The 18,734-nt window shown below is 59.1% G+C and overlaps 1 protein-coding gene across 2 annotated transcripts; it reads left to right on the forward strand.

Annotated features, from left to right (window-relative positions):
• Positions 1-262: 262 nt before the first annotated feature.
• EXOG (exo/endonuclease G) lies at positions 263-16,683 on the forward strand. Of its 2 annotated transcripts, none has more exons than XM_074284384.1 (6): positions 263-403; positions 2,300-2,449; positions 5,136-5,275; positions 5,690-5,766; positions 8,863-8,977; positions 13,944-14,725. In XM_074284384.1, exons 2-6 carry the CDS (start codon positions 2,320-2,322, stop codon positions 14,403-14,405), a joined length of 924 nt encoding a protein of 307 aa, XP_074140485.1. In that variant the 5' UTR covers positions 263-403; positions 2,300-2,319; the 3' UTR covers positions 14,406-14,725. The 2 variants fall into 2 exon arrangements, with proteins under 2 accessions (XP_074140485.1, XP_074140484.1); XM_074284383.1 differs by lacking the exon at positions 263-403 and adding an exon at positions 635-879 and having other exon boundaries at positions 13,944-16,683.
• The last annotated feature ends 2,051 nt before the right edge of the window (positions 16,684-18,734 follow it).

Raw genomic sequence — 18,734 nt, forward strand, 5'->3', positions numbered from 1 at the left:
CTGGCTAGCGGGAGGCTGGAGAGGGTGGGGGAGGGGCTGAAAAGGGGTCTCGGACCCTTCCTGGCGGAGGATCCCAGACAAGCCCCTAACCGCTGTCTGCCTCAGTTTCTCCACCTGCCAAATGGGGGTGAGGAGAGAAGCATTTTCCTGCCACAGTCTCGGGGAGAGAAGGCGCTCGCGGGGCGGGGCAGCAGAAAGCGCCCGCGCCGGGAGCTCTAAGGACTCTAGCGGGTGCTGCAGTTTTGCTGTCATTCCCCTTGGAGCCAGTAGGGGCCGAGGAAAAAAGGAGCGGGGAAGCTGCAGCCGGAGACACGCATGCGCTCTCGCTCCTCTCTGCCGCAGTCCAGGGCGGTGGCTCTAGCCGGGCTCTTGGGCAGTTTTATCCGCAGTCTGCTCGTTCTATGTACGCGTGAGGATTTCTAAATGAGCTCCTTTGGTTGGGGGTGGGGTGGGAGGCGGGGGTGGGGCGGTAGGCTTTAGGCTTCGCTTTACGCATGCTCCTTGGCAAATTAAGGGCGGATATACGTTAGGCAGAAGCTTCACGTTCTATTTACGCATTCTCGAGGGCGCGGATGATGACGCTACAATTTGGCGACTAGGCCGGGCAGAGCGCATGCGCCCCGGCTGATTGACAGGGCCAGCGTGAGCTGAGGAATCGCGGTTTTCCAGTTCGGTCCCGCCTTGCGCATACGCGCTGATAACAAACCGATCTGGCGGGAGCTATGGCGGCTCCCGTTTCTCGTCTGGCTGGTTCCGGGCGCTTTTTCCGCGGCTTTCTGGCCGGGACCGTCCTGGGGGCGGCGGGAGCCGGGCTCGCTGCCCGCAAGCTCCTCCTCAGCCCTGAGGAAGACTCCGCTTCGAGCGCCGGAAAGCCGGCAGGTAGATTCCTGGGTCTCCGGGAGTGCACCTGGGGGCGTGTCCACGGGGTGTCTGTGCTTGTGGGTGCGCAAGAAAGCCGGCGCGCGCTCGGTGCACCTGGGCCGAGTGCGTTTTGGGTGCGGGCGTGTGTGGGCGTGTGCGGGCCCGGTTGGAGCTCGGGACGCAGGTGTGGGGGCACGGAGCGGGCAGCGGGGCACAGGCCGTGGCAGTGCCCGCCGAGTTGGCCTGGAGCCCAGGGGGGCACTCGGTTGTCTTGGCCCACATTGGGAGGGTCTCCCCGGCGTGGCGGCTCCGAGGGCTCCTGCCGAGGGGGGAGGGGAGGGGCGTCCCAGGCCGGGGAAGTGGGAGCCAAGACCCCGTGACCCTGGAGAGCGCACCGAGCCCGGGGCAGCCGGAGAGGGGATGTCCTGAAGGGGGGAGGCTCGGCTGAGGGGAGCACGGGGAGGACCACCGAGGGCTTGAGCCGTGCCCGGGGCCTGAGGCGCTAAAGAGTGAGGCTGAGGGGCTCCTGCCCCGGGCTCTCCCCGCTCTCCTTCCCCCCGGGGCTCCAGGGACGGGCCATCGTCACAAGGTGCAGAAACAGGTTCCTGTTTCTGTTTTCTCCCGTGCGCCCCCTGCCCCACAGCTCCCCGCCCCCACTCAAGCTCCCCCAGACTCTGGGCAGGGGGTGAGGGGTCACAGCAGGGGAGGGGGGGGGGGCGCTGCCCCGGAAGGGCCGGGTTAAAGCGGGGCCTCAGGCTGCCGGTCTGTGCCGCCTCCACAGTTTAGTAGGAGAAGGTCAAAGGTGATGCTTAGAACCTTTGGGAACCTTAGAACCTGCAGCCTGGGGGAGGGGAAGCTCCGGTGGCCCCGCACCCACTGCGGGCCTGCAGCCTTTCTGTGCCAACCGTGGGGACGGGCACTGACGGGCACCCGGGCACAGGGGGGGGCAGACTCGGGGCAGCTGCTGGTCATCCTTGTGGGGGGGGGAGACAGTCTGTGCCCTCAGAGTAGGGGCGAGTCCGGGCAGCCAGTGGTGAGTGCGTGGGAGGCCGGGAGGGCCCTGGCACCTGATGGCCCGGATGGGTCCGCGCTCTCCTGGGTCCCCTCACCCGGATGTCCTGGAGCAGAACTGGCAGCGGATCTCCCAGGTCAGGGCCTCGTCCCAGAGCTGCCCGCTCTCCCCGGGGCTGCAGCCGCCACAGGCCCCCGTCCTCACGCCCACAGGGGCTACTGATGGCAAGGCTGGGCTTTTTTGGTTATTGGTGAAACCAAGGAACTTGTCAGAAGGGGGAGGGGTCAGGCTGGGACCCATGCAAAGGCTCCTGATTCCCCGCAGGCCCCCTGTGCAGTCCTGCCCCCCCGGCCCCCGCCCCCTGCACGGAGCCCGGCCCTCCCCGGCCGCTCCTGCCGCTGACGGCTCTGTCTGGCTTGTTTCTAGAGCGCGCCGAGGAGACCGTCATGGAGCAGTATGGATTCCCTGTGATGGGGACTCAGCCCAGGTGCTACACGAACCACGCCCTGTCCTACGACCAGGCCAAGCGGGGCCCCCGGTGGGTCATCGAGCACATCTCCCGGAGCAAGACGCAGGGTAGGCAGCGGCCCCTGATGGGGGAGCCGGGGGGCGGGCCCCGAGGATGGGGCGCCCCGGATTATTTCTGGGTACCAGTTCTCCGCCGCCCTCAGCTTCCCGCAGAGGCTGCTCCTCTCTGAGAGCGCCTTTAGAAACGCCCTTCTAGTCCCCTGGAGGTTTAGCCAGAAGGCCCTGAAAGCGGCCGGGAAGTTCCTCGGCCCCGTGCGCTGCAGGCGGGAGGGGGGGCCGCCCGTGGAGGCCACAGCTCTGAGTCTGAGTCCGTTGTTGGCGCCCGAGGGACCTTGCCACCTGGCCCAAGTCGTCGAGGCTGTCACTTCTGGATGGGATCCTGCTCTTAAGGGTCGTTCAGTTCCAAATTCATCATTAACTCAGAGAATTTGGTTTACTTAGGATTTAAAAAAATTTAACTGTTTAAAAATGAAACTTTATAATAAAACGCTGTGGCCTCATCAGCAATCCCTCAATGATTAAAGAGAACAGCGAGCGTGGCCAGCTAAGGGCCGGGCTGGGGGTGAGGAGCAGGAGCGAAGGGACCAGCCCGGGCCCACCTCACGGGGCTTCGTGGAACACGCCGGTCCCTCTTGGGCTGTGAGAGTCACGGGCCGGGATCGGGGGCCTCCGATGAAGTGCTTCCCTCCTTGGTGGAGCGTACGCTTGGCTGGCTCTCTAGGGAGGGCACAAAGTGGGCACAAAGGTGCTGAACATGTTTTTGTATTTTAAATACACCATCGTATTGTAGCAACAATCCCTTTGCCGGCCAAGGGGGCAGCCCCCGAAGGGACGCTGCTGCTCCCTGGACTGTCACATGCCCTGAAAGTGGCGTCCATGTGGCTCTGCTAAGTTTGCCCCATGCAGCCTTAAAGGGAAAAAGACTAAGGTGTGCCCTGACAAGGGTCAGGCCTGTGCCAGCTTGCTGCAGCCCGGGGGAGGGAGAGCTGGCTGTCTCTTCTTCCTGGACTCCACAAACATTAACTAACATTGAAATGTTCTCCTACTTATAATTATGAGTGCTTGGAGAACACTACCGGCTCACGAACCTGCCTTTTATAACGGTAGCTAGCCAGCCCGCTGCCGAAAATGAGCATTTAGCATAGACGAGTTTCTTACCCTCCCCACGCGACTGTCACTCAGTGTTTGTGGCCGTGCGTGACGATCTCCTGCTATTTCCCTCAGCATCAGTTCATGTAAGTCTCTCTGGGCCTCTCCGAGATCATTTTGTTAATTGTTTTTTACAGAATAATAATATCCCACAGCATTCATGTACCATAATTTATTCAGCCGTTCCCCACCTGATGGGCATCCACTTAGTTTCCAGTTTCTCACCGTCACAGAGGGCTGCCAGAAACGTTTCTGCACGTGAGGGTTCCTTTCCCTCCTTTATGGTCCCTTTGGGATACAGGCCCAGTCTCAGTAGCGAGATTGCTGGATCAAAGGGGATGCACACATTTTTCTCCCTTATTTTCCCCAAGACAGTAAGCAAAGCAATAAAGGTTTAAAATGTGCAATTCCTTTAAAACTCTTTCCAAGTTATCATGCTGCACAAGAAAAATCAGAGCAAATGGGGAAAAAATTAGAAAGAAAAACAAAAAGCAAGCAAACAACAAAAAAGGTGAAAATGCTATGTTGGATCCACACTCAGTCCCCACAGTCTCCCTCTGGGTGCAGACGGCTCTCTCCATCACAAGTTTGTTGGAACTGGCCTGAAATTATCCATTTTGCATTTCCTAATGTTTTCCAGTCCTTCTTTGGCCATATATTCCTTCCTTCTCCACAGATCTGACAGCTAAACTAGCCTTTGCTCTGAATTTGCTTATAGTATCATCCTTTATATTTAAATCAGCTTTATGTTGGTACGGGGTGTTAGGGGTTGGTCAGAACCTGGTCTCCGCCATGCTGTGGGCAAGTTTTCTGAGCATTTTTTGGGTTCACCAAACTCTGGATTACTGCTGTCCTTGACTGTTGTCTTGGCTTGTCCCACTGATGGACGACTGTGCTTCCTTCGCACCGGGTGCCGCTGCTTCCCAGTGTGGTTTTAGCCCGGCGCGGCTGGGGAGGGCCTGCGTGCGAGGTTGCGCAGGAGGGCCCGGAGCTCATGAATGCCTGCTGTCAGAACTCAGACCCAGCTCCTCCTGATTCACTATCATGTGACCCAGCCCTCCCTGCTACAGGACGAAGGAGTGGCTGTGAATGGTGACAAATGGTCACTCTGTGCAGTTAGTCCTGAGACTCGTGGTAATGTTTTATTAGGCTTCACTAGTCCTTTGGGGCATTGTTGGGCACAAGTCAGAATGCGGTTTCTCCTTTGCCAAGGAGAGACTGAGTGGTTTAGTTGGCACAAGGACCCCGGGGGCTCCTGGGCCTGGGGACGCTGACCTCGGAGGGTTTTGCATTGGACTCTTGGGAGCGCGAGTACTTGCTCAGGCTGCTCTAAGTGTGCTGGCAGAAGCCTGCTGGGCTATGGCCTGGGCCCTCAAGAGCCCTACTGTCCAGCCCGGGCCATCGGGCGGCAGGAGCCATGCGGCAGCCTTCCGTGGTGGACACCAAGTGTTTGAGCCGTTCCAGGAGTCACGGTGTGCGGGCACCCGCTCCCACATGCAGTTATTTGTGCGCCTCAGGTGGCCACGTGGGGGCGTTTGTGCTGAGCGACCCCCAGGGAGTTAATGTTGCCCGTGTTTCTCTTCAGGCAATGCGGACCGAAGGCACTGTAAGTTCCGCCCAGACCCCAGCATCCCCCCGGCCTTCAGTGCGGACAATGAGGACTTCTTGGGCAGTGGCTGGTCGCGCGGACACATGGCGCCCGCTGGAAACAACAAGTTCTCAACTGTAGCTACTTTCCTAAGTTGATTCTAGCTGGGAGCAGGGGGGAGTCGGGCTGGGGGCTTGATGGCAGGGGTTTGCCCCGGAGGATCCCCCTTCCTGAGGGCAGGCTCACCTGGGCCGGGCTCATTTCTCGGGGTGATGCATTTGGAGATGAAGGAAAATCTGTGAGCATTTCTGGGGCAGAGGCCCGTGGAGGGGGTGACGCAGAGCTTGGGTCTGTCTGGGGCCGGTGGCAGGGAGTGTCCATTGGGCGCTGGCAGTAATCGGCTTCTCTGCTACCCGGAGCTCGCTCTGTGCCCCTCCTTGTTGGGATGGGGGCCCATGGAGCTTAGTCAGCCTCTGTCGCCACTTCCCCTGCCTGGGGCTGCCAGCCTGGGCGGGCATTGCCCTGAGGGCCATTCTTCTCCCCTCTCCCAGGAAGCCATGCAGGAAACCTTCTACCTTTCCAACATTGTGCCGCAGAACTTTGACAATAACGCCGGCTTTTGGAACAGGTGAGTGGGCCTGAGGGGGCGGGGCTGCCTGATCCTGCTCCTCCCAAGGGGAAGGGGGCTCTGGCCGTGGGCATGTCCTGAGGAAGTGGGGGCTCCTTGGGGCTCCCTCCCCTCTTGAGGCAAAGCTCAGCGTGCTCTGCGCAGCATGAAGGGCGGCGCTCCCCGGGGAGCTCATTGAAAGTGCAGGCCCGGCCTGGGGGGAGAAGGCTCCCTGCCTCCACCTCCTTGGGGAAGCCCGAAACACAGAGGAGATGAGGACGGGCCGGGGCCAGATCAGGGGGACCAGGCTTTGGGAGGGACCGAGGCAGCTCCGGGCATGGGGGGGGGGGGGGTCAGACAGCCCTCGGCATTTCAGGCCTTGAGGGATGAGGAAGGCATGGACCAGTGGATTTGGTTCCTTGTCTGGCTTGTCTCCACACTCGCCACTTGGGTAGCGCCCCTGGGATACAGCGGCTACTTCCACAGAGCTGGAAGGGGCCCTCCAGGCGGCCCAGGGCCGTCCCCCTGTTTGCCAGACAGGGAACTCGGGCCCACGGAGGCGGCTCACCTTCTCCACCACTGCTGAGCCCCTCTGGGCCCCCGAGCCCTCAGTGCCTTTTAGGGGCTCCTGCAGGCCAGCATCTCCACTGCCTGCCGGTCCCTGTACACAGGGCCTGTGACCCCCCTTCAGCCGGCGCCCTCCTCCCCCCTCCTGCTGTCTCCATCCTGCTGATTCTTTTGCCTCCCACCCTGACCTTTATAGAGGTTTTTTACAAAAGTTTTAAGCACCTGCTTCAGCCTCTCATTAAACCTCAGGCTGTGGGTGAGCGTTGTGGGGGAACCTAACGAGCGGCTTGGTTCTTCTGGCGTTGAGCTGGAGCTGACTGCTCTGAGTCTCGGTTTCCTCATGTGTCAAGCTGGGTGAGGGGCAGTGTGGAATAGTGGGCGGAGAGTGGGCTGCCCAGTAGGAAAGATGCTTCCAGGACTCAGGGAGGTCCCAGGGCTGCCCTCTGCTGGTGGAACCGGGGGCCAAGCAAAAACCACAGCATCAGCCCCCTCACCAGACTCCTAGGGTCACCGTTCCCCCCTCCTCGGGGATCTGGGGGAGCCGAAGCCTTGGAGAGCCCCTGGAATGGGAGTAGTACTCTTCAGGCAAACTTCCCTGTTTCTCCTTGAAATGGCCATCGCGCTGCCTTCCCTCCCAGATTTCTTGTGGGCATCAGGCAGCCTCACGCCTGTGGGAGCGAGTAGTAAATACATGGCAGAGGCTGGATTTTGAACAGCAGCCGTTGGTAGAGTGTGAAGATTTGAGAAGCGCCGTTCCTGACTCAGCCCGAAGGAAAGCGCGTTGGTGGAGCAGTGGGGGCGGTGGGGGCGTCAGGCCTCCGGGGCCGCTTTGGGACGTCTCGCTCCATTCCCTCAAACCCTGTCGAGGTCTGGCGGCTGGGCCCTGGCGTTACGGGGGCATCACTGCCTCCCTTTTCAGACGCTGTGCCGGTTACGTGCTCCTTTCAGCTGTGATCTCATTCAGTGCTCACCTCAGCCCTCTAAGAATGACTGTTATTACCCCCTTTTACAGATGAGGAAAACAGAGGCAGAAAGATTGGTAGCCTGGCCCAGGGGGGCCCAGCTAATAAGTGCTGGAGGAAGGGTTGGGCCTTGCCACTCCCAAACCCGACCCTCTTTGGAGCTTGTGCCCAGCTCTCATAGTACCCAGCTCGGGCAGAGTCCCCGGGGATCTGGGGAAGTTGAGGGGAGCCAGGTCTGAAGGCCCCTTGCAGGCTCCGGGGTTGGGAGAAGGGCCCGCAGCTACGGGACCCCACTGACTGCAGTTGCTAAGATGGCGCTTCGGGGGGGATGGATCGCTGGCTGATGACAGTCTCTGCACATAACACCATCTCTGGGGGGACTTGGAGGGCCCTTCTGAGCCCATTCTCCTCCTCGGCTGCCCCGAGCCCAGCCTAGCTGGCCGGCATAGGGCCTTGGAAGCAAGCATCCCGGGCCAGCCCCTCAGTCCTCTTCCAGCCAGAGGTTCTGAAGAGGAATCATGGGATCCTCTTCTCTCCCAGGGCCCCAGGCCCTGAAATCCCTCCGGGGCTGAATTACGAGCCTCCCCTGAAGCCTGGGCCATTTAAAGACCCAGGGAAGAGGGGAGTTCACCCAGTGACGGTTTTGGCGAGTCAGCCCACAGGGCTCTTTATAAAAGATGGGATGGTAAGGTTCCCCTTGTGTTGTGTGCAGAGTCAGGGTCTGCTCTGCTTTCCCCTTCACCTGGGCTTGGGCTCCTCAGACCCGAGCCCCGTCCGGCTGTGTCACCGGGCAGGGCCATGACTGGGGGAGCTCCTGACAGGTGGGGGAAGGGGGAAGGGGAGCTTGGGGCTGCCCCGGGGCCTTCATGGGAGAGTCAGGACTTTGTGTCCAGTGCTGCTGTTCGTGCTGTTTTACTTAGTTGTGAGCACAATAGCAGCTCACAACTGGTAGGAGCAGGGCCCCAAGCCTTGGCTCCAGGGCCCGACGCAAACATGGCCTTCGGGTTCCCATGATCAGCTGCTCTAGCAGGCCTTGGGCCGCGTCCTCACGGCCCCTTCCTCTACTTTGTAACCTCCGGGCTCCCCTGCTGCTGTCCCCAAACATGCCCGTGTCTCCCTTTGCTGTCTTGGCAGTGAGACGCCCATTAGAACCTCTCCCCTCGGGCCCCCCCTTCCTCGCCTCTCTTCTGCCCCCTTACAGGGTGGCTTTCTGAAGGTCTCCGTCCAGAGCCTGGTCTTCTAGGGGCTCTGTCCTGTTGTGGTTCACCCCCCTCCCTCGGCTTTTGTGGCATTGCTGTCTCCCTGCTTGCCTGCTGCCACCCCCTCATCTGGGAGCCTTCTGGGGGAGCCCCAGGGGCAGGCCCCCTTTCTCAGGCTCTCCCCAGCTCCCAGGGTTTTAGACAGTTCACATCTCTTCCCTGCAGGGGCCGTCCCTACTTGTTCTCTATCCTGTGGTTGGAGTAACTGGTCAGCGTTTGGGCCGCGGCTCAGCTTGTGGCTCTGGCCGGTCCTGCCCGTCTGCTCCATGAGGCCGGTTTCCTCCATGTTCACACCACTGATGCCGCGCTTGTGATTCTTCTCTTTGCAGAATGGAAATGTATTGCCGGGAGTTAACGGAGAGGTTCGATGACGTTTGGATAGTGTCTGGGCCCTTGACCTTGCCGCACATGGGCGAAGACGGGAAGAAGAGAGTTACCTATGAGGTAGGAGCCTGAGCCGGTGTGCGTGAGAGCAGGGGGAGCTCCCCCGGGCCTTGGGCTTTGGCCGGCCCCCTGATGCCCGGCTCTGCACCAGGTCACAGCAGGCCCCTGAACTTGGGGACTGGGGGCCGAGGGCTTTCAGCATTTCCTCAGCAGGCTCTGGACCCTGAATGTAACAAACAGCGAAAGGAAGAGACCGTATCCAGAGTGGGGAGAACACGCAGGATCTCATGCAGTGGGGAGGAGGGCAGGGTAACATAGTCCAGACCTCCTGCTCATTTTCAGTCCCTTCAGTTTCCTTTATTTCTCCTCTGAAATTTGAAAAGATAGGGCCCTCTCTCCTGCTCCCTGTTCTTCCTTCACCGTCCCTCTTCCTTCCTTTCTGGGCTCCCACTGCTGGGATTGCAGTTCCAGAATTCAGTCTGTTACTGAGCCTGGCGTCTTGGGGTGCTCATGCCCTTCAAAGGGCGACTGCTTCTCCTAGATATCTTGACTTGATAATGTGTCATGGACCTTCATCGAGCTGGACGGAACCCTCTGGGCTGTCCTATCTGTCTCTGTTTTACAAATGAGCAAACTGAGACACAGGGAGTGGTGGGGACCCACCCCCAGCCACTGCCTCCCCCCATCCCTGCCCCCAGCAGTCCCTTCTTTAATGCCTGTTTCTGGGCAGCTCATGAGCCGAATCAGCAGCCATGGCCCCCATCCTATGTGCTTGTAGTCTGTGGTGATGGGTGGCTGCCCAGCCCCGCCATGTTGCTAGCCCCCTCCCGAGTGGTTTCCTAGAGCCTCGTCCAAGTCTCTGTGCTTGCTGGAGCCAGGGGCTCCTGGGAGGTGGGCTGCCTGACGGGGCCACGTGGATGTTGTCCAGAGGTCCAGGAATGAAATTAGACTTTTACAGACTTAAGTACCTTGTAAGAATCCTAATACACAGCAAGGTGGAGTGTCCTGACTGGGGGCCATGAGCACAGAGCGTGCAGCCACCATGCCAGTGTCCCCTCCTGCCACGTCATCTCATAAGGCTTCAGAAGACCTTAGAACCTTGCGAGAATGATTTAGTCCTCGGGCAGCCGGATGGGCTGGGGCCGGGCCTCTGGGGGCCCTTGGCTGGTGATTCTGGGCTGGCGCTGCCCACCTGTATTGTTGCAGTCAGAGCGGAGTGTTCTATGCCCTCCTTTCCTTGGCATCCATGCTGCTCTGGCTGATGTGTTCTTCCGGTTAGTTCTTACCCAGCCAGCAGGCATTTGCTTGGTTCTGGTTCTTTATTTGCCCACAAAAGAGCCTCCAAGTGCTGAGATGTACAAGGAAGGAGTGCAGGGAAAGGACAGGTTATCCTCCATATGTACATCAAGGTGGTGCTGATCCGCAGCTCCCCCAACATGTACCGCATTGTTCCCTTACCCCAAGCCCGGGCTGCTCCCCTCCTTTCTCCCTCTCCGTGCTGCCCCCCCCCCCACTTTGGCCTGGTCTCCACATCACCCCATGTGCGGGCAGGCGGGTTAGGGTTTGAGTGCAGGGAACGGACTCATTGAGATCGGAGCAGTCTTGGCCATGAGCCTGCGGGCTGAGCAGTGACCATGGGGGCAGCTGTCAGCCGGGTCCCACCCACACGGGTCTCTTGGGTTTCTCCCCGCGGTCCAGCAAGAGCCCCGGGGCCAGACACCCCCTGACCTGGGTCCGCTCTTAGACACCCTGCGAGGGTTATGGGAGGAGGAAGAGGGCAGGGCAGGGGGCCATCTGCTCTGAACCTGGGGTTCTCCTTGGGCAGCCGCCCCTTCGGGGCTTTCTAGGAGGGGGCAGTGCCCTCCATCCCCCATCGTCCAGACTGCTGGAGCTCGGTGTGGGGGAAGGGCTTTGTTCCCGTTGGGTGCTGGGAGCACATTTGTGGTCCTTGTTCTCCTGGGCCCAGCGGTTCTGGAGGCTGCAGGCTTCGGCCTTGGAGTTGGAGAGACCTGACTGGCTCCGCACCAGCCACTGGGGCCCTTGTGTCCCCCGGGGGCAGAAGAGCTCGTTGGGGCGCAGGGTGGATGACGTCCTCCTCTGAGCCTCCTGCCTGAGCTGTGGTGTTCAGGACTAGGACAAGCTGCAGCTGCTGGAAGTTCTGTCCATTTTCTGGAAAAGTCCCGCCTCTCCTGCCGGGACACCGAAGGCCCTGCTTTTTGCTCTGAGGGGGAGCCGGTGCCCCCGTGGGCCTGGCTGCCAGCAGCTCGGGCGGCTGCAGTGACCAGCCTGGGCCACCAGGTGGCACCAGCAGCACGCTTTGACTTGTGCATGAAGGTCCTGGGCCCGTTCCTAGACTCGCCCTCCTGCTGGGCAGGAGCCTCCTGGGGACAGCACCCCACCCCCAGCTCTGTTCCTGGGCCCAGATTTGTGAGCCACTGACCGGGGCCTGTGCGGGCTCGGCTCGGCCTTGGGACCGGGGTCTGCTAAGAGGGCGCGCTCGTGGAGGGACCTACTTATGAGGGGCAGAGAAACGGGCTTCTGTGCCTGCGGCCGGTGAGGGGGCAGAGTGAGGCCGTCCTGAGCCTGCGCGTGTGTGCGTGCGTGTGAGTGTGCGTGCATGTGTGTGTGTGTGTGAGTGTGTGTGCGTATGCATGTGTGTGAGTGCGTGTGCATGTGTGTGCGTGGGAGTAGTTTCCTTACTCTGTGCAAACGTGTACGCTCACTATAACTACAGGTATATATGTGTAATACAGAGACAAAACCCTCCCTCTATATAATCATACATGGACACACCGCCCTGTGTGAATGTAGAGTGTTCTCATCATGTATACGTGTATTCATAGATGTACAAAAACATCACCCGTGTGTACGTGTAGTTTCCCCCGTGTGTATGTATATTCTTACTATACGTCTAATCGTACTCAGGTACCTCACCCCGTGTGTGTGTGCACAGCTCCCCTACTGCATGCTCACATTTTTACCGTATTTACAGTCATACGCTCACAGGCGCGCGCAGTCTCTGGGCCGGCACTCAGCCAAGCGCTTCTGCATCTTCTGGCTCCGGGGGCCCGGCCGCAGCCTGGTTTGATCCCACGTCGGGGGCAGAGTCCCCGGTAGAGAACGGGCTGAGGGCCTGCTGGTGTCAGGGGCTCCAGGAGAAGGCAGCTCAGCAGAGCGGAGTGGGTGGGGGGGTGAGCGAGGGCGGGCACACAGTGGGCATCCCCCAGGGAGCCGAGCGCTTCCCTGGGACGGCGCGAGGGCCTCGGCGGGGCCGGAGCGGCTCTCCTCAGCCTGGCCTGGCTAGGACTTGAGCCCCAGGCGGCTGCACAAACTGCTAAAGCGGCTTCCTGGCGCTCGAGGGGGCTGGGCTGGGGCGGGATTGGGACCTCTCGAGTCAGTGCCGGGGACTTGGCCGTAGGGACCGTGCCCGCCACCGAGCCTGGTGCCTTGTGGCCGCTCCTGCTCCTGCTCCCTCCGCCCCGTGAACTCTCCCTTAGAGCACTTTGCTTTTTAGTCCACTTTCAGAGACCCCCTCCCCCCCAAGGGTTGGTGCAGGACGGAGGGAGGACGAGGAAAGGCCCAGGACGGCTAGGGAAGGTGGATCCCTCATGAGCCCAGCAGAGGGCGCCAGCTGCCCCTGTTTTGGGCTGGCTGTGAGCACTGAAGTCCGACTTTCTCCCATCTTCCTCAGCAGCTCTGGCACAGATGCCGGGGCCTCGGGGCCCCTTTTTGCAGAACTTGGGGCGGACACCCGGCGGCCTCAGAGCTCCCGGGGCCCCAGCTCAGCCTCCTGGCCGCCGGGGTGATGGTTCTGGGTCCCACCCGCTGACAGGAAGATACCCGGGCCCGGGTGTTGGCGAGGATTGGCAGATGACACGAGTAGGACCTGGAGTTGTGGGGGCGGGGTTGTCCCATGGCCTTCCGCCCCAGCCCATTTACCCAGGGGTCTCGGGACTCTGAAGGATTCTCAGCTGCGGGGGCTTTCCTTGGCCCACATTCCTTCTAATTTGGTAGAGATTTAGGGTCAGAACACCTGGTTCCAGATGCTGAGTGCGTGAGAAAGTCTTCCTCTATCTTGCCTTCCTCACCTGGGCTCCAGGGGCCGCTCCTCGGGGTTCTGCCCGCTTCCCCCTGGGCTTCAGGTGTTCCCTCACCTCCCAGCCTCCTCCCGCAGCCTTGGCCCTGACCCTCGACCTCCACTACAGCTTTGTTTAGCGGCCTCCTCTCTGGGCCCGGCCCACCCTGGGCGAGTAGGACGCCATGGGGGGTGGCCGTGTGGGAGCCGTGAAGAGTTAATGCTGTGAGCACATTTTAGGCAGATTATGTCATTTTGTTGGAAACCATTAAGGAAATGAACATTGGGTTTCTTCTTCAGAAAACAGATACGGCTTTTAAGCCAAGGGATGGAAATGTGAAAGGGCTCGATAATGAGCGTTATTGCATTATTGCAGCAGACCCGCACAGGCAACTTCGTTAGGCTTTCGAGTGGGACCCTGGCTCTTGCGTCTTCTGGGGGAGGGGGGGGGCTTTCCAAAGGATTTGATTTGATGCCGTCCAGCCGCTCTTTGTGTGACGGCCGAGAGTCAGGGAGCTCGGAGCATTTACGTGCAGCTGATTTGATTTAAAAATCAGGAGTCCCAGAGATGAGCAGGAGCCGTGTCTGGCCCTTCTTCCCAAGGCATTGGAACGAGCCCCTTCCATCTGTTCTTCCCTCTGGAGAATTTGAGGCACTGGAGCCACGCTCCACAGCCACGCAGGAGTTTGACTTTTTGAGGCAAGGATTACGTGCTTCCTCCTCACGCCCCTCCTGCTCACGCTCTGGGTCCTCCGCAGGGGGATTTGCTCTGAACGGCCTGTGGCATTTCCCTGTTAGCTGCTTACTTTGTCTGGGGGTCCACATTTTGGATGAATTGTTTTCTTTGGCAATTGCATTTGACTCGCATGGCCAGGGAGGGGTCATGGTGGGCACCTAGTATTGAGCGGCTCGTGCCCGATGACTAAGGCTGCTGTCCCTGCTCTCCCGTAGGTTATCGGCAAGGACAACGTAGCCGTCCCCTCGCACCTCTACAAGGTCATCCTGGCCCGCCGGAGCCTCAGCTCTACCGAGCCCCTGGTGCTGGGCGCCTTTGTGGTGCCCAACGATGCCATTGGCTTCCGGCCCCAGCTCACCGAGTTCCAGGTGAGTATCCACGACCTGGAGAAGATGACGGGCATCGTGTTCTTCCCTCGTTTGGATAAAGCAAAGGACACCAAGAACCTCTGTGAGGTGGACACGTGCCGGCTGCTGGACTTCCAGGAGTTCATGCTATACCTGGGCAAGAGGAAGATCCAGGGAGCGCGGACGGTCCACAGGCTGGAGAAGGTGCTGTCGGAGCTGAAGGAGGCTGGGGTGCAGGTGGACGAGCAGCTCCTGAGCCTCTACAGGCAGAAGATGGAGCAGCTCACCTCCGTGGACCAGCCAGAGGCCCAGAACAGGAAGTCGGGCTGAGGCTGTTGGCCGCCTCAGATGCTGTGACTCTGGGACAGGCTCCCAAAGGACAATGTGAGACCATCCCAGCCTCCTGGGACTGCCCCTAGGACAGGCCTAGTAGAAGACTGGAGTCTGAGAAGCTGGGCAGGCTGCTCTGCCTCTTGGGGTTGTGTGAAGAGGGAGGGTCACGCCCGCCTACAGCTCTTCACCATGCCCACATACTTCTGGACTGCTCCGAATCATGCATTTTAGAAAAACCCTCCCCAATGTCCTGGTCAAGCCCCCTTGGAATCCCGTGGGCGGCCGGCCCTCCCCAAAACATCCTGACTTTGAGCCACCCTCTCCCTGTCTGCTCTCTGGGAGTACCCTGTCCTCAATCACCCCCAGAGGCTCCCTGCTCCCTGCTCATGCTGGGGCACCTCCACCTGAGGAGGAAGCTGTATTGAGGCTGTGGTCTTTCTGGGTGCCTGGATCCTGTGTCCTTTGAAGGCCTCAGCTCTTCCCTTTTTAGCTGGCGAAAGGGGGCTTCATTGCCCCAGCTGCGACCCCCTCCCCTCTCTGTGTGCCAGCAGCAGCTGGGCCGGGAAAGCTTGCTGAGCTCCCTGGTTTCTCCAAGGCTCTGTTTGCCCCACTTAGGTGGGATTGGCAGCTGGCAGGAGCTCCCGGGTCTCTAGGCGTGGGTACTGCAGCAGCGTCCCAGCCTGCTATGTGGCTGGTTTGTTTAGGGGACAGCAGAGAAGTTGCCCCAGAACCCATCCGCCTGGGGCAGGGGAGTGGGCCGGGCAGAACCTGAGTGAGACGAGGTTTAATGATGGTTACAGCTCCCAGGGTCCCTGGCCTTTGTGGGGACAGGGAAGTCCTCCTACACGATTAGCCTCAGGAGGGAGGCAGTGAAGGTCCTGTGGGGGCCGGAGGAAAGGGGCAGGTGAATTCTACATATTTACAAAGCACCCAGTGTGTGCAGCTGCTGGGGAGACCCAGGGAGCGATGCTCTTCCTTCAGGAGCCCCCATTTAAGGGCCAAGAGGGGCAGGCCATAACTAGTCTCTCAGTGTGAGAGGGTGATTGGCTGCTGAGGAGACTCCCCATGGGTGGGACAGACAGGGAAGCCTGGAGCTTCAGGGAGGTTCCTGGCAGCGTCCCCCACGTTTCTTAAGCCAGACTCTTGACCTGGGTTTGCACAAAACCCTTTTCTGGGTTATAAAAATACACAGTGAGAGGCCCTGGGGCACGAGGAGCTCTTGTCTAAATGGATCAGACCACAGGGCCGTCTCCACACAGGCTCTGGAAGCAGTTTCTGTCATGTTTGTGTGTCTCTCGGCTTCTAGAAGCAGAAGCTCTAAGAGAATGGGTCTAGCGTGAGGAGCCCAGATCTTGCTGTGTTGGGGTTAAAAGGCTGCGTTGTTTCTGGGGCAGGAAGACATGGGCCTTGTCAGGAGCGTCCCTGGCAGCCCCGTCCCAGCTTTCTCTGGCCACAGCCTGCTCTTGGGCCCCCTCCCCCCATTGTGCTTCCCCATTAGTCTGCTTCCTCCAGCTCTGGGAGCCTGGATGTCACCACAACCTGGGGAGATGCTGAGGGGGTGAGCCAGGACCCGCCCTCTCCAGAGTCAAGATGTGGGAAAAAATGGGAGCTCCTCATTTTTATCATTTTATACTTTTGAATAAAATCTTGAGGAGACTTGGCTGAAGCATCCTCAAGGAGCTGGGCCCATGCCGTGTGCCGAGGGCCCCAGAAGGCCCAGAGTTGTGAGAAGGAGTGGCAGGGGCGGCCTTGGCACGGCCTTGGTGGCCTGGCCTCGGGGCCGGCCCCTGCAGCAGAGACGTTCGTCCATTCTGCGGGACAGGCTGGGCTTTGTTCTGGGCCACCCCTACCTAGGTCTTGTGGGTGATGTGGAAGGAGGAGAAACTGTACCACCAAGGCTCCGTGCCCAGGCTGGGTAACAGACGTCTGTCCTATCTGCTAAGTGAACATTTACACAAGCACTGAGTGAGACTGGGGGTGATCCTGCTGAGTCTGGCCCCCCCATTTCAGACCTCACCCCCTATCATGGAGCACAGTCCAGAGAGGCTGCTCTCTCCCCAAGTGAGGCTAGAGGTCGAAAAGGTCTGCATACCCCCTATTCTAACGGGGAGAGTTTTTATGTCTCTGTAAAAACTCTGTCTCAATTGCTTTTTACTTTTTATTTTTATATTTCATTGATTTATTTTAACAACAATAATATCCACACATAAAGAACAGGAAAGATGATTGTATAAAAAAGTAGCTTCTATAATGTACACTATTATGTATTGTGAAATAGGAAAATAACGAAATTGCCCTTTTTTGGGGTGGGGGCTGACATCCCACGGTTTGGTGCATTTAAAAATGATTGCATTGGGGTCTTGCTTGCCCGTCACCACCTACTGGCCCCCTCCCCTTGTAACAGACGGTTAAGTAAAGGAAATGAGCCCCTTTGGCCCCTCCTGCACCTCCTTACCATGGACTCTGCTGAGAAAGGCTGGCCCTCTTCCTGCCGGACTCTTCCCAAGGCACCTCTGTGAGGAGGAGGAGGAGGAGCTGAGGGAGCTCCCTCCAGGAATTAGTGCTTTGCTTGGCTCTGGTGGCCAGAGCCCTGTTCACTGGGAACCATCCACAGATGTTTTTCCTGGGGGAGCTAGAGAATTCAGGAGTGAAACAGCCTTGAAAGTGGGCTTTTTCCTTTCTGAATGTAGAAGGGGTGGGGAGAATGTACAGCCCAGGGGATCTTCCTCAGCTCTGGCTATACTTGGCCCTCCCCTGCTGGGGGCCTGGACCCCCAGGCCGTGGCAGTTTCCTGTGCTCCTTGGGAGTGCCAGAGGGCCTGGCCTTGGTTCAGCATCGACTCGGTCCTAGGAGGCCCGTGAGGATGTGAATCTCCCATGTACAATATCATGTCTGCAAGTCTGGCCTTCAGGGCACATCAGCCCTTCCAGCCAGACAGCTTCTGACTGCACAGAAGGAAGTGGGCCAACAAGCACTTAATGAGCGCCGACTGGATGCCAGGCTCTGCTACACCCTGGGTGCACATCCTTTCGCTGAGCCCAGTGAGTGCTCATATTTATGATGCCCGCTATATGGTGGGCACAGGACTAAGCTGGGGGGTACAGAGACAAAAACCGATGAGACCGTCTTTAAGGAGTGTCACTGGGGGGGCACAGGTGTGGGAGGGAGGTCTGGGATCCCCAATCTGGTCCTGCTGCCCACTACCTCCTGTCTCACATGGGACAAGCCATTGCTCTGGCCTCAATTTCCCCACCTGTAAATTAGGGATTAGACTGACTTCTCAGGTGCCTTCTGGCTCTAAATCTGATTCTGAGGAGGGCAGTGGTCAATGTGATTGGGGGGCAAGTTGATAGAGCCTGTAGAGCTCTAGTATAGAGCTGTGTGTCTGGAGGCAAGTGCTTTCCCCTCTCAGCCTCAGTCTGTGTGTATATAAAATGGGTACAAAAATGCCTGCCTTCATATTTAAGAGGCTTTGAAGACCACTCGCTCTGTATAAGTAAGCTGGCCCTCGGGGGTGCAAGGAGGAAGGTGCAAAGAGCAGAGATCGGGGAGGCTGAGAATGAGATCAGGGTGGTCAGGGAAGGCTTCCTGGAGGAAAGGGAGGGAAAGCATAACTTCGGGTCTGAAGACCCAAAGGAATGTAGGGCAGAGTCACAAGGCTCTGCAGCATTGGCTGGTTTTTGTAATGGGGTTGCCCTGGTTGGAGAGGGGGGACCTTGGGAGACAACCCAGAAGAGAGAGGGACAAGACAAAGGTAGAAACGGGAGAGTAGGGGAGAGAAGGGGAGGGAGGCCACAACCAGCCACTTCTGCACAGGGGAGTGGGTCTGTGGGGGCTACTTCGGGCTCCCTTTGTAAGAATGTGGCTGGGAAAGGGAGCACGGAGGGTTCTGGAGCAGGGCCCTTATGGTTTTCCAGGATGGGGGACTCTCAAATGGAGGCCATGGGGAAGAGTGGCAGCTGGGGAGACTGAGGCTGGGGAGCCAGGCGCAGTCCGCGTCAGGGCCCCTGAAGGAGAGAATTAAGGGCCCCAGTAGAGGATCTGACTAGACTGCCCTTGCCCTCCTGGGAAGATGTGGGGGATAAGGGGGACTAAGGAGCTCACCATGGATAGTCTCAATTTTCTTTTAAAGTTAATTTGATCTCTTCCAATTAACAAGCATTTATTTTCTCTCCCTCTCCTCCCTGGCAATGGAACCCCCAGGGCAGCCATTCCCTCACATACCTCACAGGTTCTCTCCCCTTCCCCATCTCCGGTTCCTGGCTCCATCTCGCCCCTCCCCCATTCCAGACCAGTCCTTCGCACCCGTGTGGTTAGGATGGTTCC

This window comes from Sminthopsis crassicaudata, chromosome 1, assembly GCF_048593235.1.
Source record: "Sminthopsis crassicaudata isolate SCR6 chromosome 1, ASM4859323v1, whole genome shotgun sequence".
NCBI classification, from domain to species: Eukaryota; Metazoa; Chordata; class Mammalia; order Dasyuromorphia; family Dasyuridae; genus Sminthopsis; species Sminthopsis crassicaudata.

Excerpts from the sequence above, each read along its gene's own strand:
- EXOG (XM_074284383.1), top strand. The coding sequence starts at position 723 with ATGGCGGCTCCCGTTTCTCGTCTGGCTGGTTCCGGGCGCTTTTTCCGC. Across the intron at positions 2,450-5,135 it reads CTCCCGGAGCAAGACGCAGG|GCAATGCGGACCGAAGGCAC; the intron begins GTAGGCAGCGGC and ends GTTTCTCTTCAG. Across the intron at positions 8,978-13,943 it reads AGAAGAGAGTTACCTATGAG|GTTATCGGCAAGGACAACGT; the intron begins GTAGGAGCCTGA and ends GCTCTCCCGTAG.